The sequence below is a fragment of the Cydia fagiglandana genome, chromosome 20, assembly GCF_963556715.1.
Source record: "Cydia fagiglandana chromosome 20, ilCydFagi1.1, whole genome shotgun sequence".
Classification (NCBI taxonomy): Eukaryota; Metazoa; Arthropoda; class Insecta; order Lepidoptera; family Tortricidae; genus Cydia; species Cydia fagiglandana.
In genome coordinates, this window is record NC_085951.1 from 13,940,464 (window position 1) to 13,964,308 (window position 23,845).

General features: G+C 38.1%; 3 protein-coding genes across 3 annotated transcripts in view; 2 read left to right on the plus strand and 1 right to left on the minus strand.

Annotated features, from left to right (window-relative positions):
• The window catches only part of LOC134674898 (titin-like), a 150,582-nt gene that overhangs the window by 108,544 nt on the left and 18,193 nt on the right, over nt 1-23,845 (minus strand). The gene's annotated exons all lie outside the window — the stretch shown is intronic.
• LOC134674303 (uncharacterized) lies at nt 12,540-16,791 on the plus strand. Its single transcript, XM_063532331.1, has 4 exons — nt 12,540-13,095; nt 15,094-15,247; nt 15,792-16,047; nt 16,670-16,791. Exons 1-4 carry the CDS (start codon nt 12,915-12,917, stop codon nt 16,757-16,759), a joined length of 681 nt encoding a protein of 226 aa, XP_063388401.1. The 5' UTR covers nt 12,540-12,914; the 3' UTR covers nt 16,760-16,791.
• On the plus strand, nt 17,998-23,602 carry LOC134674445 (uncharacterized). The gene is made up of 2 exons (XM_063532519.1): nt 17,998-18,253; nt 22,842-23,602. The coding sequence occupies exons 1-2, from the start codon at nt 18,073-18,075 to the stop codon at nt 23,381-23,383; spliced, it is 723 nt and encodes a 240-aa protein (XP_063388589.1). The 5' UTR covers nt 17,998-18,072; the 3' UTR covers nt 23,384-23,602.

Consider the following 23,845-nt stretch of genomic DNA (forward strand, 5'->3'; position numbering starts at 1 on the left):
GTGTGTATCCAACGGCAGTTATTTTAAATATGGATCGCATTCGTGTATAAGCTAATGTTAGCTGTCATATTAATGTGTGCCGTAAATAACGAACATAATATCCGGCTCGGGAGGACCAAAACGAACGAATCGTAACATTCGTATTTTGTTGATTTACGGATGTGCACATTGTAGAAGGTAGACTATTTCAATGTTAAGTATGTAGGTGGATAGTCAAAGCAGTAAGTTAAGTAGATATTTATACTATATATGTACATAATAAATTAATAATAATATGTGTTACATGTGAGTTCTGTTAGTCAACACGTGTATTACCTATCAATGTAGTAGGCACTTAACGTAATAATATGCAGGTCTACCTACACACACGTCATGGCATGGCGTCGCGTCAAAAAAACAACCGCCAATGCCAAGAGACCAGAGATTGGGCATTGACACTTCGAAAGTTATTAGAATAATTTTATTTTTGCTCAGTTAAAGATTATTAAAAATGTAATGACGTAAATGTCTACCCCACCGGATGTTTACAGTGTTTCAATATATTTTAGCACATTGCGCCACAGAAATTATACTATGCAGGTATTTATTTTATTCATAAAATGCTTACCAATTGTATAAACAAAAATAAAATACCGTTTATACTTTATCCGAAATACTTTAGTGTCCGCGACTCTGTCTATTGTTCTACATATCTACTCTTTATTTAATATGTAACCGATACGATTTCATGTACATATGTATATATAGATACATACGTTTACACTGAAGATGAAGTTTGCTCATATTCATATCACCAACTAATATGTAACTGTAGTATGTATAGCTGCTTATACTGTACCAACAAGTTTGTATCGTATCGCGTGCCTAATATGGGTAAACTTCATTTGACAACCCTATATGGGTGACAAGTTGACAACCTATATTGTTTACTATCTACGTAGTAGTATGTTTACGACATATCTTTCAACGTCCCGACCTTACAATTAATCACAAAAATGTGACATTGCGTATGCCAGCTAATTTGAATGAATGTATTTACGGTTTAGTCGCGCGGCGTGGCAACGTCGCGGCGCCCGCAGCGGCGAGCTGGCAACGCGATGCGGCTACGGCTCCGACGAGTTGGCAACGTCGCGCTGATTCAGCACTTCGCAGTATATTTTATTTATGGAGTAACTTTTCATTTTCAAGGCAACGTAATCGTTATCGGTTTTCGTGAATGAGAGATTTGAAGGAAGAATTGATTTCCTTCTGCACACTTTCAATGAGTTCTATTCCAGAATTTTGTTTGTAATGGGTGTACGTAAAATGTTTAAGTTTTCTCAATAATGCATATTGTAGGCACGCAATAACGAACGAGTGATTAACGCTCTGGCCTGAGGGTTGACTGGCATTTCGCCCTTTGTACAAAATGTAGCATTACAGAACTTTTCTGTTCAGAGATCTACGCTAGAAACTCCAAAACAACGAGAGTCCTACTTCTACTAACAGTCTTTAAAAAAACCGGGCAAGTGCGAGTCGGACTCGCGCACGAAGGGTTCTGTACCATAATGCAAAAAAAAAAACAAAAAAAAGCAAAAAGAAACGGTCACCCATCCAAGTACTGACCCCTCCCGACGTTGCTTGACTTTGGTCAAAAATCACGTTTGTTGTATGGGAGCCCCATTTAAATCTTTATTTTATTCTGTTTTTAGTATATGTTGTTATAGCGGCAACAGAAATACATCATCTGTGAAAATTTCAACTGTCTAGCTATCACGGTTCGTGAGATACAGCCTGGTGACAGACGGACGGACGGACGGACGGACAGCGAAGTCTTAGTAATAGGGTCCCGTTTTACCCTTTGGGTACGGAACCCTAAAAAATGAAATATTGATAAAAAAATATGGCTCAACATTTTTAAATTAATGTAAATACATTGATAACATAACAGCCAACGGATATTTAAACTTTACTTCTAGTAACTAGCGACTCTTATTGCTAACCGTAATCAGAATTTTTTTTTGTTACTTTGGATTCTATCCGACTTTAAGTACCTACCTACAATAACGTAACTGGTTTGGTAGCAGTTTTATGGTCTGTACTGTACCTATATTTGATATTGGAAATTTACGCTTTTCCTAGAAACACGTACGTGTAATAACCCTATTATTTGCGATTCTTGTAAGTACAAATTGTGCGAGATTCCAACTTACATACAATACAAATACTCTTTATTGCACACATCATTACAGAAAACAATACAAATAATACAGAAAGAAGAGGTTAAACAACAGTCTTATCGCTAAAAAGCAATATTTATATATACACACCTTCATATTTAAATCTGATAGCTTATTACGTTGATGTAAAAACCGGACAAGTGCGAGTCGGACTCGCCCACCGAGGGTTCCGTACTTTTTAGTATTTGTTGTTATAGCGGCAACAGAAATACATCATCTGTGAAAATTTCAACTGTCACGGTTCGTGAGATACAGGCCGGTGACAGACGGACGGACAGCGGAGTCTTAGCAATGGGGTCCCGTTTTATCCTTTGGGTACGGAACCCTAAAAAGGGCCGCTAAACTTAAATGTGACGTCCCACGGAAAAAGGTACCTTATGGCGGTTGACGCTTACGCTATTATTAACGCCGCTTTAATATTAATGCGGCGCTATGCGACGTAAGAGCCGGCCGCCACAAGGTACCTTTTTCTATGGAACGTCACAAATTATTACTTACGTATTTATTATGTCCAGTGACAGTGTATTATTATAATACACAATAATTTACCAATCTAGGCAACCTATTTACAAATAGGAAATGATATTGCGAAACTGGGAATTTTGCCACAAATACATTTAGGAAGTTAGTAATGACTACAAAAAAAGGATTATTCTGATAGGATAAATTATGTAGAATTCTACCTTTATTATATTTTATAGAATTAAACTATATCTAATAATATCAAAAATTATTGAATTATGCATTAATGGGAAAATCCCACAGATAAGATAACATTTCATTTTTATGTGAAAAATTGCCGTGTTTCTTTCCAACATTTTATAGCTCGCTTCCTGTAGCAAAAACGTTAATCAAATCGTTCCACATTCTTCCGCCGTATATTCACGCATTGTTTTCTTGTAGGGAAAAAACACTGATCAGTAATCGTGTTGCATGATCGTATTAGTAAACAGTCTTTGTTCGGTTGGTAAATCAGAGTTGTTTACTAAATATACGGGTCGAGTCAGGGACGTATTTTAAGTCAGGATAGGCCGAGTGTTAAAACTAGCCGATTGCAAAGTTTGGGAAACATTTGCATGTGCGTTTTCTATTACGTAGTTCTTTAGTTACGGTAACAAAACTGACAAATCGGGACCAGTAACAACATTTAAATATGAATAAAAGCCTAATAATGCATCTCACTGTAATTACACTCAAAAATAAGGTTACTAAGTAAATAGCTCGTGTTAGCTTAAACCATAGACTAGGAATCCTCTAGACCGAGTTTAGAGCAATTATTTCATGCAACCGATGAAGCCAAAAATGCGGGGGTGCGCGGTGCGCGGGACGAGGTGAGCGAAGTCCCATGCCGTGATTGGTCCGTTCAAAGACACGGATGTCACACAGGCACTTTCGACTCGAACATGGAGTAAATTTACCGTATACGTGGCGGAGGGGGTAGCGCGAACATGCTCAGACTAGAGGATGTTTTGTCTGTGCTGTAATTACACTCAAAAATAAAGTTACTAAGTATAATATAATATATAAATACGTATAATAGCTCGTGTTAGCTTAAACAGACCAAGTCTCCACAAACAGCACCCGTTCACGAGTATGACGCGTATCTCAGCCATAAATAAGGATAGTACACTTTAACTAACCATCGGTGAACTTTAATGTATTCGCAATAAAAGTTTAAATTCTATTAATAGCGTAGCCGATACAGTAATATCATAAATTAGACCATACCGTAGGTCTGTCGGCGCGTCTGGCGGACAAAGCAGATGTCATTACTGTCGCCGGGCACCGTGAAATGAGGCACTGGACTGGAATCAAGGTCTCCGGCAAATTGTTCCACTTAAATTGCGGTTCTCGAGATATTTCTTTTATTAGGGTTCCGTACCCAAAGGGTAAAACGGGACCCTATTACTAAGACTCCACTGTCCGTCTGTCACCAGGCTGTATCTCATGAACCGTGACCGTGATAGACAGTTGAAATATTCACAAATAATGTATTTCTATTTTTGTTGCCGTCTTTGCGTAATGGTACGGAACCCTTCTAGTACATTTTAGGGCTTCCCCACACTAGCGGCTCCCGTGCGTCAGCGTCTTGTTAACTCTATGGGTGCTGCTGGACGCAACGTTGGCACAACTGCGCAGCGACTGGTAACCATAGCAACTCCAGGTTTAACCGGTTAACCCCAGGTGAGAGGAATGGTGCAAGTGGGCCTTAGTGTCCCACTGATTGTTATTCCACTTGCTCCTGATACGCCGTAAAATACGTCAGTTTATGTGCAATCAAAAACTTTGTACCTATACGGCAGCTGTTCCATTGCCGTATCTCCCATAAATTTTTGAATACCACGTCTGCGGTAAACAAGCATACGGCCCGCCTGATGGTTAGCAGTCACCGTTGCGGATGCCTGCAACTACAGAGGTGTTACACGCGCGTTGCCGACCCTTTAAAAACCTGCACACTTTATTTACAAAATTAAAATAGTGTTTATTGATTGTCATATCGTTTAGTAGGTACTGACACTACTGACTGATAGTAGATTGGCCAACAGTGTTGTCATTTTAGTATCTGAGATATGAAACACAGTTTATCTCTACATGGCGCAAAAATCTCTTTCAATTAATAAAACTTTAACACTAAATCTTATTACGACTACTACTTACTTTTTCAAAAGTCTATAATAAAGTTCTCTAATGAAATCCTAGAAGTTTTGAGTTTTCTCCGTAAAGAGGACACTTCTTTGAGCATTAATCTCTTTAATTAAGCTCATTAGGCCTTTCCTTAACGATTTAAATTCTTTGGAACATTACTTTTGATAAGGCCAAAAGACCTTTAGTCATATTAAATATGAGATATGAATTTGTTCAATCAAAGAATTTAATATCCGATCCATTTCGTACTCGTACCTTGTCACAGTGACAATCAATATGAGCGACCTCATACTATTGTCACTGTGACAAAGTACAAAATAAGTAGGGAATTATATTCTTTGACTGTACCATCAGCTTTTATGGACATTAGTAAATCAAATAAGTAATAACATTTAAATCTACAAGGAAATAACGAATTGAGTAATTAACATTGATTTAAGTAACAATTTTAGGTGACGTTGTTTCTTTTACTCTCTCAAGAACGGATAAGTTAGGTTTCGTTATGTTTTGCCACTTATCTTAGAATGTCAGCTGACGTTATCTTATCACCGCTATATTCCTCTCGCGGCTACAGTTCTATGACAGTTCATTAGGGTTCCGTACCCAAAGGGTAAAACGGGACCCTATTACCAAGACTTCGCTGTCCGTCCGTCCGTCTGTCACCAGGCGTGTGTGTGTATCACGGTTCTCACGAACCGTGATAGCTAGACAGTTGAAATTTTCACAGATGATGTATTTCTGTTGCCGCTATAACAACAAATACTAAAAACAGAATAAAATAAAGATTTAAATGGGGCTCGCATACAACAAACGTGATTTTTGACCAAAGTTAAGCAACGTCGAGAGTGGTCAGTACTTGGATGGGTGACCGTTTTTTTTTTGCATTATGGTACGGAACCCTTCGTGCGCGAGTCCGACTCGCACTTGCCCGGTTTTTTATATGAAGTAGGTGTCACCTTTTACTCACCTAGAAATGTAACATTGAAGTAAAAACATTTATCGATTATTTTTTAACTAAGCCCACAACCAAAAGGCACTTGAAGGAACAGTCATAGTAACTATCATTCGAAGCGATTTACAGGAAAAGACATTCGTTTTCCAAACTGACACAACCGCCATCTATGGTGGTTTATAGTAACTTTCCGACACAATGGCCGCGGCTCACTCAGCACCGTGAAGATGCATTCTGCAGATCTACAATGCACCGGACGTGCATTGTACGCATGCGTATTATATGCAAATGTTTTGAGTTAGGGTTCATGTCGCGGGCGTTTGCTGTTTATTTTAAAAGGTGCTAAAATGGTCGTGTGAGGAACTCCAATGGAGAGTTGGATGTTGGATGTAACGTTTTTATTTAAAATTTCTGGTATTTGTTAGCTAATAACGTTAAAAGCAGTTTTTATGGGTCCGTACCCAAAGGATAAAAACGGGACCCTGTTACTAAGACTCTGCTGTCCGTCTGTCTGTCCGTTTGTCTGTCGCCAGGCTTTATAAGACTAGGTAGACATTTGACGGGTAGGAAATTTGTCCTTAGCTAGAAAAGGTAGAATTCAATGAAACCGACAGACAGGTAGAAATAAAATAAGGATTATTTTATCCTTTTCAGTAAACCTTGTTTTCTCGTCTACTGTTACTTGGGTTGTATAAAGTCGAGTCGAGAGTACGCTAGGACGCCGTGTGCTGAGGGCCTACCTATATTTTAGGAACGCTGGCTTGTAAAGATTTCTCTGAACTCGACTGTACCTATACATAAGTAGGTGCATGTATACTTAGTTAGATGTCCATACCTAGTCAGTCACTGTTTCGCCCATCACGTAGGTACCTTTTCGCCATGAAAACATATTGCATTACTTACTGGACACTTCACTTCACCCCGAAATTACATACCATTGCCCCATTGCATACCGTAGAGTTTCGTATCTTTGCCTGCGCTACCTATTTTCGCCTAGTTTGACATAAGTTGCCATTAACAAAATGTTTCTAATGTAAGCCTTACATAAAACTGCTAAATACAAAGTATTTTTTACGGGTGTCAAGATTCTTCGAACATTCTGCGGCTAACTTCACACAGTTATCCTTTAGTGAGGTTTTTTCGCGACGCCGACCACACGTTTTTTTAAACCAGTGTTTTAACTTCAGTTTTAAACGGTGATACGGACCCGGTAATGGTAAACTTTTTACATTATTATATCCTATAACTATTTCTTTTTCATATGAAACTATTATTTAATGGCTAGCTTACGTTTAGAAGTCACAATTGGATAAAACATTGGTGAGGGTACTTTGCGTCCATCTTGTTGCCAAATTTCGCCTACCCCTAGGGTTGACAAATTTTTTGTACCACTTTCATTGGTGGATGACATTACTTGTTCCCAAATTTAAATATTTTCTTTGTTTGGTTATTTTAGTTTATGCTATATGCAAATGTTAATTTCTACTCTTACCGATTTGAATAGGTACCAAATAGGTATTTTTATGTCTCACTTTGTGTAAATAAGGTTAATTTGATGTCGATTACGATAATAACAACAATTTTGCAACAATTAAACAATTTTGTTAAAAATAATTATTTTTTGAACTTGTAAACCATTACTCCCCTTTATTTGGGATGTTGGTTAATTTTTGGCAGCCCTAGCTTTATTATAGAAAATGTATGAAAACAACTTCAAACTGTTACCAAACTTCGCCTACTACCCCGTTTTTTAAATATATGCCTAGTCTCACAAAACAGATAGGTACAGAAATCAATCTACATACAAAGCGCGCTCGAGCAACGCACACATAGACACTGCTCACGGACACGATATCTCGGACCGGTTGGGACCACTGCGAGCGCGAGTGCCATCCGCTTGAGACACGCGTCTGTGAACTTTTTTGTGCAATAATGGAGTAACAAAAAGAAAAGTGTACAGTGGACGGTTGTTTAAATTCAACATTAAACGGTGAATTGTCGTTTTTTAAACTACTAGTGGTTTCAGAGAGATTGCGAATGCGAATTTATTACATTGTACATGAGAATGCGAATTTATTACACTTTAAAATATACTAATCGTGCATTTCGCCAATCTCAAAATCATCGCAAGATATTTTCTGTGACAAATTTGTAATATAACAATGACATTAAAATGCATTAAAATTAAAATACCTATTTGAGTTATTAATGTTATTATTTTATATTTACATTCTTCCCGTTTCATCCTGAAAAATAAATCACACAACTAGATACGAGATACGATACGATAGATACGAGTGCCACTACCATGATAGTTTTTTGTGCATAAGCCATAGTTTGCAACCCTAGAGCGACCGCCGAGCGTAGGTATGAAAAGTAAAGTACATACATGTGATTGACTTCTGTACTTATCTGTTTTGTGCCTAGCCTGGTGTAGTTAAGGTTCATAGCACAATGCTAAATGCAATGCTCAATGCTATTAAGCACATTCCAAGGAGATACGACTTAACATGTGTAAGTCACAGAAAAGTAAGTATTAGCGGCAAGTAGGGAATGCAATTAGGGTTGCCAGATGGTCGGGATTTGGCGGGATTCTCCCGATTTTTAGCATGTGTTCCCGATTCCCGACAAAGTGAAAAATGTCCCGAAAAACAGCTTCACGTTGTAAAACAATAATTTTAAGTTCAAAACTGTCGTCGAGCGAGCGAGCTGACGTAGTGCCATTAGTGCCAATAATGTAAAATATCGTTGTTTTTAATACAATTTTATTATTTAATTTGAATGTTTTTTTTTTCCCGACTTAAGTCCCAAAATCCCGAAAACTTGATATTGTTTCCCGATAATAGCGCCTTTCGATCTGGCAACCCTAAATGCAATACCGGGATACCGGGATCCCGAAATACCGGGATCCCGCATGCAATTTGCGGGATTAATCCCGCTCGTAAATTAAGCGGGATCCCGCGGGATTTGCGGGATCGAAGAGCGACGTGGTTCTTACGTGTTACTACAAGGAACACAGGCTCGGGCACGTGCCTACTGGCGAAAATTCTTCACGGAGCCTAAATGCATCTATGGAGGAAAGGGGTAATGACACGGAAGAGCATTTTACCCGAATTTGTCTATTTATTTCATCACACTTACTCGTAAAAGGTGTTATTTTACGTAGGCGACGCGCTCCGTAAATCTTAAATTTGTACCCAGGGAATTTTGTTATGTAGGTACGTCCGAAATTAGGCAGATTTTTTATTGTTTTCCCTCTTTTTTCCTCACAGGTGTGATGAAAAACATTGTGTGTGCCACGAGTGGTACAGGACTTACGAAATCGCGTTAATTAAGCCTTTACACACGTTCTTAAATTCTTGATTACTGTCATTATACCGTATTCTTTTAATACAAAATGTACTATTTCTAATTTTACTTTACTTTTTGTTTTCAACCTTCATATTTAGTACTAATTCGTAAAATTGTATACTAACTTGCGGGATCCCGTAAATACCGGGATCCCGCGGGACATAAAATGGCAATCCCGCGGAATACCGGGATTGAGTTCCTCATGCGGGATTGCATTCCCTAGCGGCAACGCATGCCATAGGCGAAGATTGGGAAAAATACCCAATCATCGCCTATTGCCTTTGGGGCCATTTATTACCAACTTAACCAATGAAATTCAAAGTTTTACTGGTGTATACTGATAGTTAGGAATACTAAAAAACGTTTTTTCGCCTTAACGGATTAAAAAGCTTTCAAATTTGAGAGATTTTTTGGGAAAAGTGTCAAAACCCAGGTGAAGATACGAAACTCTACGGTAGATAGATTGTGGTCAAATATTACCTGTAAACAAAAAATATAAATTAGAATTTCATTGTATCCTATTTATAATAACTAGCAATTGTTTCATGTTAAAACGGTAAAAAAACGTTATTACCCGGTAAATACCTGTTGTTGTTATTTTAATATATAAAAAAAAACAAATAGGTAGTTACTGCGAAAATTACCACGAGCATTGCGGAGGTCGAGATCAGCGAACGATTTTTATAATTGGAATCCGAAATTTAAAAAAGAAAACGTGCAATTCGAACACATTAAAAAATCGCGTTCGCGCCTGTTGCCGGTTGGAAGTGGGTCGACGCGGCAACGTCGCATAGCGGTACCGGCGCGGAGCGGCAACAGCGCGCTGCCAGCTCGATACCTACATTATTGATGTGGTTAGAAGTCTGGCAACGTCGCGTTCGGATATTTTTGATTGCTAACATATTAATGCCGGTGTATTTGTAGATCAGACGGCGAATGCTTCCTTTTATTTTGACGATTGTGTTAATGCAGATAATGTATGTGTTGTGAAGTCATTAAAACAAAGAAGTCGGTATCTCGACGCTATGATTAAGATGTTTAGTTTGTAGACTGTAGGTAATTACTAATTTGCCAAGCAAGATGTAATGTAAATTCTTAATACTTAATGTCCTTTATAGCGGTCATTTATTTACTATTACTATTTAGTTAATCATCTGGTCGTTTCTAGTTATGTAGTTTCCGAGTTTTCTAGACATATATCAATAGTCAAACCTAGCATTTCGGATTTACGTATTAATATAGGTAGATGTAGATCAATTTTGACTAATTTTTTTCCACTACATATAACCGGCTAACTAAGACCCTAACCCTACATTGGTACAGTCATCAGCAATAGTATCTTACACAACTAGGGCCGCAAAAATATATGACGCGCTCTTATTGCGCTCCAAATAAGAACGTGTCACATATTTTTGCGGCCCTAGTTGTGTAAGATACTATTGCTGATGACTGTACATATTCTACAATAAATTTTGAATTTTATTGACTGAATGAAAAAAGGAAAATGCTTCAGAGTCTCAGGAGGATAAATTATTGCTAAGACTATGTATTATATGATAATTTCTTCTACCTAATAAATTAAAAAGGTGGTTTATTTATACAATACCGTACCTACTTTAATGCGTAAGGCCTTGAACGCTTCATGCGATAGTCCCTAAGTAATTTGCTATGCGGAATGCACCTGACCTACGACACCAAAATTATGTAGTTGCACAATGCAACGTCATCTAGTTATTGTTTAATCATAGTCCAAAGGCAGCCTTGTAAACATAAAGTCATCGTTATCATCATCATATCAGATCTTTTAAAACCTGATGGGTATAGCCACAAATCTAAAAAAATAATAGGCGTCCTTTTGTTAGGTTATCCATAGACCTAAGTGACTAAGAATTCACAAGATAAATCGCGAATCGTAAAATTAATCCGATTTACAATAATATCCCTGCATTTCTAACAACAACATCTGCTTTGTTTTTACTACTTATAAACTTGAAATACACTCGTAACAAACAAATCTAAGCGTTTGGAAAGATAGCAACACTGAAAGGCGTTCGGAACTTGTAATTCGAACCGGACGCCATTACTGCTCCGTGGAAACGGAAAATAACGACTCGCGTTACTCGAGAACGTTTAGGAAATGTACAATAAAATAAGAAAGGGAAGATTCGGCTAGCTCGTTTGGTGTATTGTACTTATCCATAACAAAAAATAACAAACCTGAGATTGAAAATCAAAATTTCGTTATCTGCCTCTCTATCTCTCAAATAACGAAGCAAACTTCGTTATAATGTGTAATTTCAAAATTCGATCATAAACAGTGCTCTTACAATAAACCTACTTTGACATATAAATACGTGCGTAGTACGTATTACATAGTTAATACCGTCCTATAGCATAACAAAAAAGAGTAGAAATTAAAAAGTGGCAATACCTACTGTAGTGTCGTGCCTTTCAAATCAATCTATATAAGAAAACGGGACGGCACTACAGTATTGCCACTTTTTAATTTGCTGCTCTTTTCTGTCAGACTGTACTTATTGGTACTTATTCATTAGAATGTGAATAGTAGTTAACGGGTTTTTATACTGTATGCAATATTATTTGCGTTATTTGACACATTGTGACTGACGTATATAGAGATGTAACTAACCCAAATCGATTGTCACAGCAAGCGATTACGATTGGATGGCACGTAGACTGAGGTATCGAATTGTGACGTATAATGAATTTTTATTTGAGATTTAAATAAAGCTAGAATTATATGGTTTTCCCGCAAGGTAAATGCATTTAATACACCGACCGAGTAGGTCGCACCCATCGTCAAAATCTAAACTAACTGGGGATCTATTTTAAAATTTATTTATGTTATTTCTGTGTCAAATTTGTTGTCTGTTAGGTGACGATAAATATATCCATATTTACAGTTAATTATCCACCTTTTCCTTACTTTTATTAAAAGAAAAATGAAAAATTCATATCGATTTACTTAGACTACTATCGATTCATAACGATGGTGACCGGCCAACCCTAAAATTAAAAAAAAAAGACGTAGAACGTAAACGTTTGCAGTGCAGTTGTTTTCCTTTGTGATTTCGATGTGCAAGACATTTTACGTAGTATTGCTGTTGTGAGTGACAGACGTCAAATACCGCAAATAATGTTGTATACACTATAGTCAGATAAACACTTGAAAGAAAGGAAAGAAAACTCTTTGGCTACATTTTAGTAGTCCTGCGACTGCAAGTGCAACTAAAATGTCGACATTGTCTACGCATAACTTTATAAGTAAGTATGTACAATATTCTCTGGAATGACAAGGTAACAAGTTTAACTTTTTGTGTAAATCAAATAACCTAGAATTCCTGAAACACCGACTAAACGCACCGAAATCAATTCGACTCCGCTCCGCTGCGATTATCGTGGCCATGCGCAGAGCGCAGTCGCGCGTCAGTCGCACGCCCGGCCGCGGACGCGATTGTCGCGTCACAAAAACGTCAAAAACGCACGATAAAAACAAACTGATTGTCGTTGACATTCCACGATTTAGAAAGTGACGGATATTTTGTTTTGAACCTTAATTTTAAGTTGTGAGGACTCATTTTGCTTTCAAGGTCAACATAACCTAACTTTTATAATCAAAGTGATCAATAGGCGTTCATTTCCATACTGAATAAGTAATCTACGTATTCTAGAAGCAATTAAATGTAAATTTACATAATAAACTTGTTCATAAGGACAGTAAAGAGATGTACGAGTTCGAACATTTGAATCCGACTCGTTTGATAGAAGAGGTGAAGGCAAGGCCTGCTTTGTACAAGTCGGACCTACCGGCGGATAGGGAAGAAAAGCTAGCGCTATGGAAGCAAGTGGGGGCAGCCCTGTTTCAAGATTGGGATAGCTACAGCAAAGCCATGGCTTATGATAGAGGTGTGTATGAACATTTAGAACGCACGCGAGATTGTAAGAAATATTCGTAGTCAAAACTTTAACTCAAGTTTGGCTCAGAATATTTTATCCAATTTGCAATATTTAGATCACATTCATTAGATATAATGCCAGTTCTAACTACTACACTACAACCTGCCTAAAGGATGACTCACGTGACCGGGCCGTGTCCGGGCTTACTTTTCTGTGATATAACACGATCACGCGATGCTTTGTATAGAAAACGATGCGCCGGAAGCTCCGGATCGGACACGGCCCGGTCTAACGTGACCGTGAGTCATCCTTAATTCAGGAGTCAAAATACCAATCCTCTAGTTTTCAAAAATATTTAGCTTACCAATGCAAGGTAAGCAATTAGGAGACTTGAGAAAAAAATACATTGAAATGAAAAGAAAAGCCAATTTAAATAGACGTAACCCTCACAAGGTTCAATGTCCGTTATAAAGGACAGCCCGTAAAAGTAATTTACGGAATGGGCACAAGGATTCCGTAAAAAACCATTAGGCAGTCACTGGGCAAGAAATAACAAATGGTTTTTGCTTTACAGGTAATTTCGTTGTAAACGTTCTCACGTATGTTTTGGGAAAGTCATTCAACTGCTTAGGTATCTTATTTTAGAGCATTAAGTTGCAGGTTTATAATTAGATTTCTAATGTACAGTTGATAGGAACTGTTGGGAGGCGGGTCAAGAGCGGGATACGTGAAAAGGGAGGAGAGTGACCTTTGCCCAGCAGTGGGACACTCTAGGCTCACATAAATAAATTAAATAAATACTGTCAGAATCAATAGTAGTGATCATTCTCTAATAGCTGTAAGAAAGGAATATTTCTAGTAAAATTATATTTTGTACTGTGCAAGATACTTTTGAACGCGAACGTTTGTAAAACAGATACTTTTGGCGCTTTTTCTATCCGCTATAGATGTTGACTGTAACATACGGTGGCTATGCATTAGTGGGGCAGAACGATGAAAGTGACAAGCACGTGCCGCGGTGACCCGGTTTTAGTTTATCGCAAGTATGGGAACGATTTTGATTGATATCGGTGACGCATACCCGCGGACGATAACAGCTGTACGAACTTGGAACTTTGCTCATTTCGTGTGGTTTTGTTCTTCTCATGTTTTTCACATAAACGTTATTCTTTTCAAAAAACAGCCAATATACGTCCCACTGCTGGGCACAGGCCTCCTCTCACTCGCAAGAAGCCTTAGGCTATAGTCCCCACGCTGGCCAAATGCGGATTAGGGACTTCACATACACATTTGGATTTCTTCAAGGATGTATGCAGGTTTCCTCACGATGTTATTGTTTATAAATGAAAGTTATATTTAAAAAAGTTGTTTCATTAACTAGATATCTCAAGAAAAGTACAGTCGGTGATAAAAGTTTTTATCATAAAAGAAATAAAGAGTCTCTTGATAACTTTAAATAAATAATTTATTCTCATCTCGAGACAGCATTTTGCATAACAAATTCTTGTTTTTGCTATACATTATAATTTTAACATGTCGTTGTAAATATAGAAGATAAGATGCCTCCTAAGATAGTCCTTTTTATCATTTTGATTGCCACTAACCAGACGAGTCATAATGAAATGCTAAAGTATTCCTGCGATTACAATACGCCAACGGAAACTCAATTTAAAACCGGCTTCAGAACGGGCCCGGGGCTGCTAACCAACCCCTAACGATAATAAAAAGAATACTTAGAGGTTAATTTCTTACCTTCGTTAGGGAATACATACATGTAGAAATCAGCATGAAGTAAAATTATGGTTAAAACGCTCGTGCAGGCGTAAATGAATGTGTAATTATTTGGTTAATCATGCGATAGAAAAACTGCATTAATGGCCGTTTGAAGAATGGTAGGTTAGAGTTGCAGTAAAAAACTAAAACTGGATATAAGAAGTAGCGGCAAGACGTCTTATATTATACATGCCAACATTGTCCTATATGTAGTACTATTATTATTTATTGCAGTGTTGCAGCTTCAGAAAAAATGGCGGTCGTTGCGCGACGCATACAACCGTGAGCTGAGGGCTCGGAAGACAGGTGTGCGGATCAATGCGAGAGTGTACATGCACTTCAAACGAATGAGCTTTCTCGGGGGATACGAGGGCGAGCTCAGCGAAGAGTAAGTTGTAGACACTAGTAAGTGTAGTGCTACATACAGGTAATAATATGTTACACAACGAAGGCCGCAAAAATATCTGACACGATCTTATTTGTAAAGCCATAATTGCGTGTCGAAGTAAGGTAACATATTACAGGTGACTGTACATGCATGACTCAACCTTCGGGTTATATGACAGACCTGGGGTCAATTTTCTATTTGTAGGTTTTTAGTTTTTAGGCAGTTTTAGTTTAGTCTGTTTAGTTCTTAGTATAATTTATTTTGTTAGTCCTCATTTGTTTTTAGGTGTAATTTTTAGTATCAGTTAGAAAATGTTACGTAATTTTATATTCCATCTAGTCAAAGACATACCTTGTGTATTTAAATGCAACATGTTAAAGGTCTATAAAAATACTCCTTAGGTTAGGACTTAAAAGGGTGACATAATTATCAGAAACTAACATCCAAAGTGAAATACCGTACTCTGTAGTTAAACAAAGAAATTCCACAAACGTCCGTTTAAACGGACATTTGAAGGATTTCTAATTATTCCTTCCTTTTACAGAGACGACCTCGAAGAAGAGCCTCTACCGGTCAAGGTCAAGAAGCCCCGCGCCAAGAAACGTAAAGCCAAAGAATCCTCGTCAGAGAACGAGGGGCCAGCTGAAGAGTTCGAGATGCCGTTACCCCCTTTAGTCTATCCCTTGGAGACAGGGGAGGACAGCGATAGATTGTTCCTTCTGTCGTTCTTGCCGGAGATGCGGCAGTTGCCACCGAAGATTAAAATGTGGGCTAGAGCGCGGATCGCGAGGATTATGCAGGTTATTACAATTGTTAGAAACGCTACAGTTGAATGTTCAAAAAAGCCAATAATCATGTAATGTTGCTGTTAGTTGACTGACCTGTCACGGCCGTGTATTAGTGAGACGTACGTGGGCCGAAGACGATCGAGCCAGTTTAGTTTTTAACTCTTGATCCGTGTTATATGGCTCCTCTACACGATGGGCCAACGCCGGCCACTCCAAGGGACGCAGCCATGCGGTAGAATGAGATAGCAATATCGTTTGCTCCCTCTAACGCATAAATGCGTCCCTTGGAGTGGCCGGCGTTGGCCAATCGTGTAGAGGAGCCATAAGGTACCTATATTCGGAGTACGCGATCCTCCTGAGCAATTTACTTGCCAGCACTAGCTCAACGATACTCACTAAAGGCACATCTTCACTTTACAATGCTCACATACTTTGTACTTTAGCGTGCTAGTATTTTTATTAGTATGCCAATGAATAAACCTATAAATATTTTTATAATCACACACGATCGCATGCATATCACAATTTGATGTACTGATGAACTACTTTATATTTGTTCTTTTTACACAATAAAGTGTTGAAGTTGCTCAATGGTATAGTTACTTTAGTATTCTTATGAAATGTTGTTTTACAGGAAGCCGTTACAAGCCAGTACAGCGAGCCAGGTGTCAGTTCACAAGCAGAATCAGATATAAAGTTGATGCGAAGTGACAGCGACGAATAGTATTAGTTATCAATCAATTACTTAATTAGTTATTACTAATATAAGTTGACATTGTTAAGAAAGAAAATTAAATGATATTTTGTTTATAATGTCTATTTTAATTGAGTTATCTCTTAAAATGTATTTTTATTATATTCACAAAATAACACGTTCACTGCCAATGCCTAGTAAGAGAATAAAAAATGTCCGTTATAACGTACATACATCACTTTTAATAGTGATGACAAGCTGTAAATTCAAATTATTTTAAAGCTCCAAAGAAATAACGGAGATTTATTAAAATCCTCTCAGAAAATATTACTAAAGTACAAGGTTTAGGTAGAGATTTATTCTGAAAATTCTCACTTCCCGTTCTTGGCAAGCGCGGAGCGAACTTCGGTAAAAGTGTCGAGGAATTTTTACTTGGCGCCGTCTCCAAGTTGCGCAATTCAATGCACGCTATGAATCATTTTTAGAATATGGGCCATACCTATTATAAAAATACGTTTTACAGTACATATGGCCCTATTTTTCCCGCACTAGTGCGTAAAATAGCACTTTTCGTGTGTATGTCAAAAGTTTAAAGGGCCATATGCATTGTAAAACGTTGTACGATACTACGATACACGTGCGAATAGGTAATTCACAACTCTTTTCGAATTTCCTCTTTTCCGCACTCGTATCGTAAATAACTATTTTAGGGAAGTATGCCTATACTATAGGTACCTTCTAAATACAAACTTAAAACGTGAAACAGGCATTATAGTTCTTTTTTTTTAGCATTACAAAAAAGGTAATCAATCTTGATGTGTCTTTTAATTGAAAAACACGTTACATTGCGATACTAATCCTTTAAGAACCTTGCAAAATACGGTTGAACTTGGAAAAAGTCGATAGCTTATTCACTCGCACTGAAAGATTCTAGAATCCTTTAAGCTAGGTTTCAGGCTATTATAGCTAGAGTACCTATAGCGTAATTAAGTAAAGTGTTATAGGTATGTAGGTACCTACTGTAATAAATTTCTTCAATTACATAATTAGAAATCAGTCAATTGTACGACAGAAACATCTAGTCTATTCTACGAGTAATCGTCTATTTAAGTATAGTATACGAGTATAAAAATGTGTGCCAGACGCCACTGCATTTTCCAATTCCGTCACAATTCTCCAACTATTCATACCGACAACAAAGTGCAGTACAAACACGAACTTATCAATTTCATTCAAAACCCTATTTTCGCGACGTTGCCAGCTCGCCGGCTCAGTCCGCCGCGGCCGCGCAGCGGGCCAGTCGCGAGACGCGCGCGGTACGCAGGCCACGCAGCGCAACCGCCATGTCGTATTGCCTCGACGTCGAGTCGTTCATAAACGAAGTGAAGAAACACCCGGAGATATGGGACCTGTCGCATGAAGACAACCGCCATAAGACACGGAAGAATCGAGCGTGGGGCGAAGTCGCTCGATTGTTTATTGAGGAGTTTGATGAGATGCCGGAGATAGACAAAAACGATGTTTGTGAGTGTCGTTTTATTTTTAAGTCGTCACGAATTCACTATAAGTACAATTTCAGTTTAAAAAAATCTTAGCATGACTTAAGAAACAAAAAGTAGAATACAATACGTTGTTTACAACAAGATACAGTTGAATTTGCTGTTAGTTTCTATTACGTTACGCTTGGATTTTATGTCCGCGGTCACACTTTATGCGCACATTGTCCTGCAAGAAGGACAAGTTGTGAATGTTGTGATATTATTATGACTTCAAACTTAGTATTTCGCGATTAAATTGTAACAATGAGATTGTTGTTATAGGTCACGCATTCAACTTATGTACTTATAGGTAGGAATCTCGTCACGTGTAGTGCAGGTATTTTTAGATATAGGTACATACGTAATCTAATGACTGCTTAAACAAATTACATTAGTACCCGTGTATTAGCTGGGGGTCTAAGGTCCACCACCTTGCATTTTGGAGACAAAGCAAACCGCTTGGAACAGGTGTTCCTGGGGGTGATCTGAGCCGATTAAGCCCGGTTGCCAAGAGGTTCCACCCAGCAGGTGGGCAGGGGAGGGGGGGTAAAAGTGGCTCCGGCGCGCCTCACTCTAAGCTATATATCTGCATACATCTAGCAACTATATCAAGTTTGGTGTCTTTTTCCTGTAATTCGAGGATGAAGAATTCATTTCTGTGACTAAATTTTCACTCTTCCATACAAAAAAATCGAGAAATTAAAAATTTCAAAAAAATCTTTTCACTTTTTTTTTCGAAAATCCTCTACAAAATTAAAACTATGAGGATTTGCTCTAGAAAAAAAATACCTGTGAATAGCCCAGTTATCCTACTATATAGAATAGTAAACATGTTAAACATTTTTTTTTCATAACTCTGATAAAAAAAATGTTTTGTGTCACGCGGCGTACCTGCATTGTAAGAGCGGTATGCAGCGTTTAGGATTTTTAAGTATGTTTCGATGGTTTCTGATAAGTTGTTATTCTTCTGGTTGTAGAAAATTACTTCTGGACGTGATATATATACAAATATAAATTAAATGTATAAATATAGATGTTGGGAAAACTTTCGCCAATAGAGTTATTATAAATGTGATAAAATTAACAAAGCAGATGTTTGATTACAATGCGGGTTAAAATACGAGTAAGATATATATTGTTCGCAATTGCCACTACATGCCCATGCCCATGGGTCCGTGCATTTTAGTTTTTTCTTAACGCAGTTGCACCTCCCTGCGCATTTTGTTTTGCAGCGGCAACGAATAAGCTCTAAACAAGCAGCAGCCGCCGCAGGTAGGCTTGTACATATGGGCTCCCAGTAACCATTTTGTTTGGACCAGCTCCAGTCAGCAGGACATGGTAGCTGTTGCTGAGGGGCTATAATCTGTCCCCAAACATAGCCTCCTTGGTAAACTGCACGGAGAATATGTTTACGTAGGTAGCGCATCTTCCATTGGAGGCAGATTCTCTAACTGAAGATTTCTTTTTGTAAAAAGTACTTTTCGGCACTCTTTTACACTTGTACTTGTACCTGATCCGAACACTGTAACACAATACATAGTATCAAAATAATGTCTAAGGACCAATTCACATCTCGTAATTCAAATCTGTTCAGATTTAATATTGTAAGACTCTTACTTGTCATACAAGATAATAAATTTTTTTTCCAAAATTGGCTGCTCTATGTTGTTATGTTTACCGTATTTAAATCCCTCCGGAACATTACAAGGACCACTAAAACCAGGATTGTCAGATCCCTCATATTTCCCACTTTTCTGTATGCTGTATGTCTCACATGGACACTAAGGGCATCCGAAAAACAGAAAGTGAATGCACTAGAGATGTGATGCTGGAGACGAATGCTGGGCATAGCATGGACTGAGCATCAATTATTGAGGAGCTTGGCATTAAAGAGCGGTTGCTTTCTACGGGCAAAACTCGGTACTCAACTTCTTTTGTGTGTCTCGTAGAGACGGAACATCTACAGAACGTCTAGTTGTGCAAGAAAGAGTAGGAGGTGACAGGGCTAGAGGAAGATCTCTAATGAGATGGACTGATCAAACCAAATCGGTGTGTCGGTCACAGTAAGCGAATGCTTACGGAAAGCAGCTCTACGGGAGGAATGGCGACGTGTCGTTAAATGAGTCGCTCAAAAATTTTCGTAATGGCCACGACCACTCTATCAAGAGTGTAACGAAGAAGAAGGCCCTCCGTTACAGCAGGATATGCGCTTTAAGCTTGAAATACGCTTTTTTTCCCTTTCCACACACAAAAGAAACTGTGTTGTAACCTGAAAAGGCGTGGAAAAATGGCAAGACTACTATCCTTTCTGGTCCTGTAAAATAAATCATATATCTATGAGTTACAAATAAAATCATATATTTAAAGAAAGTTTGCAGCACGTGACCATTAGCCCAGTTGACCTGTCTCTTATTGCGGTGACATATTTATTTATTTTATTTACAATTAATGGAAGAACTACAAACGTTACCTTAAGAAAATGCAATAGCATGGCACGAGAGGAACAGGTGATTCTTTCCTGTGCCAATCCTCCATTCATTGTAAATAAAATAAATATGTCACCGCAGTATACGAGACAGCTCACCAGGGCAATTGGTCAAGTGCTGCAAACTTTCTTTAAATATATGATTTTATTTGTAACGCATAGATATATAATTTATTTTACAGGACCAGAAAGGTCAGAAGTCTTGTCATTCTTCCACACCTTTTCAGGTTGCGACACTGTTTCTTTTTTGTATGGACAGGGAAAAAAGCGTATTTCAAGCTTGGAGCGCATATCCTGCCGTAACGGAGAGGTTTAAATACGGCAAACAAGGCAATATTGAGCAGGCATTGCCAATATTGATAAAAATTGTTATTGTCTTGTATGGCAAGTAAGAGTCTTACAATAGTAAGTATGGACAGATTTGAATTACGAGGTGTGAATTGGCCCCTAGACGTTATTTTAACAAAATGCATAGTATTTTGTTACTGATTTTACGAGTAGATCAGGTACAAGTACGAGTGCAAAAGAGTGCCGAAAAGTACTTTTTACAAAAAAAATCTTCAGTTAGAGAATCTGCCTCCAATGGAAGATGCCCTACCTACGTAAACATATTTCTCCGTGCAGTTTACCAAGGAGGCTATGTTTGGGGACAGATTATAGCCCCTCAGCAACAGCTACCATGTCCTGCTGACTGGAGCTGGTCCAAACAAAATGGTTATTGGGAGCCCATATGTACAAGCCTACCTGCGGCGGCTGCTGCTTGTTTAGAGCTTATTCGTTGCCGCTGCAAAACAAAATGCGCAGGGAGGTGCAACTGCGTTAAGAAAAAACTAAAATGCACGGACCCATGGGCATGTAGTGGCAATTGCGAACAATGGAACAATATATATCTTACTCGTATTTTAACCCGCATTTTAATCAAACATCTGCTTTGTTAATTTTATCACATTTATAATAACTCTATTGGCGAAAGTTTTCCCAACATCTATATTTATACATTTAATTTATATTTGTATATATATCACGTCCAGAAGTAATTTTCTACAACCAGAAGAATAACAACTTATCAGAAACCATCGAAACATACTTAAAAATCCTAAACGCTGCATACCGCTCTTACAATGCAGGTACGCCGCGCGACACAAAAAATTTTTTTTATCAGAGTTATGAAAAAAAAATGTTTAACAAGTTTTTCTATTCTATATAGTAGGATAACTGGGCTATTCACAGGTATTTTTTTTCTAGAGCAAATCCTCATAGTTTTTAATTTTGTAGAGGATTTTCGAAAAAAAAAGTGAAAAGATTTTTTTGGAATTTTTAATTTCTCGATTTTTTTGTATGGAAGAGTGAAAATTTAGTCACAGAAATGAATTCTTCATCCTCGAATTACACGAAAAAGACACCAAACTTGATATAGTTGCTAGATGTATGCAGATATATAGCTTAGAGTGAGGCGCGCCGGAGCCACTTTTACCCCCCCTCCCCTGCCCACCTGCTGGGTGGAACCTCTTGGCAACCGGGCTTAATCGGCTCAGATCACCCCCAGGAACACCTGTTCCAAGCGGTTTGCTTTGTCTCCGAAATGCAAGGTCCCCTTAGAAAACGGGACCTTAGAACTTCTGCTATATTTTGCCATTCCCTTCTATTGAATTCCGTGATAGTATACAGTTGTCTGATTGTACAAAGGAGGTAATTTTTTTTTTAAAGGGTATCGTATTTAGACAGGGAGGTGGTTGGTTCGTACACGACTTGTAGCGCCTACGCGCGTAAACACTCAAACCGGTTTATACCTTACGTTCTGATTGCTTCTGCAACTTACGAAATCTTTTAAAATATGAGACATTGCCAGCTTGCTGGAAAACATTAGGCAATCTAAAGACTAATGACATATTAAATCTGTTTTAAATTATAAGTCAGACAATTTAAGATATTTTAATGCCTCTTGGCTATATATAACTGTTACAACGTTGTTGGGAATAACAGGGCGACAGAACTTCAAACACTTATCCCAAGCCAAATAAGAAGAACATAATCCCAAATACCAAGAACCACATCCGCTCACGGCCACTAAACATTTTATTGCTTTCAGACAGAAAACTACACGGCAAATGGCGCAACATACGAGACTCCTTCGTGAGGAACATGAAAAAACCCGATGGGAAGAAGGGTTACATGTACGCTAAACACCTATCGTTTCTGAACGCAGTTTACAAAGGATCGGGGAGCGAAGCGGAGGAGAACGATTCGAATTCAAACCAGTTGTGGGAGAGCGATGCTGACGATGACCGAAAAAAGAAAAGCAAGAGACGACGCTTCCAAGTTTTGAACGATTGCAACTGGAGCGACGCCGAAGACGACCCACCTTCAACCATAGACAATTTAAAAAGGAAACGGGTCTCAAACATCAAGTGTGAGCCCACTTTAGAATTCGTGGATACTCCGCCTGCGATGACGCCATTCGCAGAGACCTCGTTTACCGTACCTGCGGAGGACGAGGATAGGTCATTTTTCGAGTCGCTACTACCAGCGGTTAGGGGATTCGATCTGGATCAAAAATTAGAGTTCCGAAGTCAAGTTATCACTTTAGTTAAAAACATAAGGACAACTGCACAAGCACAGTCGAAAAGCTAATATAACGGACTACTTAAGATTGGCAAGAACTGCCACTTAGATAGGATTACTGATTGATACATTTATATAATAGGCCTTTTCATCTGTGTCAGATGTTTTAAGCACTTGCGTTCGTGGCTGTACTGTACTATGCGATACATACACATACTTTGATACATTTACTATCACTATAGTTTTTGTAATGTAAGTATTTATAGCTTTATGTCTCATTCCAATAAAGTTAAGATTCTTAAAATATTCGTTTTCTTTATATGATACGAATTGAGAAAACTTCCTCCTTATTCATAAACGTCTACTAAAGTTAACAAGCCGATAATAATCGTTTATCCCTTTCCGACGTATTGGTATGATGGAAAGGGACAAACGATTATTATCGGCTTGTCAACTTTAGTAGACGTTTATGAATAAGGGGGTAGACATTAACTAACTAAAACCATTACGATTTTCTTCAAAACTATTGAC

What these genes read in the sequence shown, in the direction of transcription:
- LOC134674303 (XM_063532331.1), top strand. Translation starts at nt 12,915, where the DNA reads ATGTACGAGTTCGAACATTTGAATCCGACTCGTTTGATAGAAGAGGTG. An exon ending in AGCCATGGCTTATGATAGAG is followed by an intron (nt 13,096 to 15,093) that starts GTGTGTATGAAC and finishes TATTTATTGCAG; the next exon opens with TGTTGCAGCTTCAGAAAAAA. An exon ending in GAGGGCGAGCTCAGCGAAGA is followed by an intron (nt 15,248 to 15,791) that starts GTAAGTTGTAGA and finishes TTCCTTTTACAG; the next exon opens with AGACGACCTCGAAGAAGAGC.
- LOC134674445 (XM_063532519.1), top strand. Translation starts at nt 18,073, where the DNA reads ATGTCGTATTGCCTCGACGTCGAGTCGTTCATAAACGAAGTGAAGAAA. An exon ending in GATAGACAAAAACGATGTTT is followed by an intron (nt 18,254 to 22,841) that starts GTGAGTGTCGTT and finishes TATTGCTTTCAG; the next exon opens with ACAGAAAACTACACGGCAAA.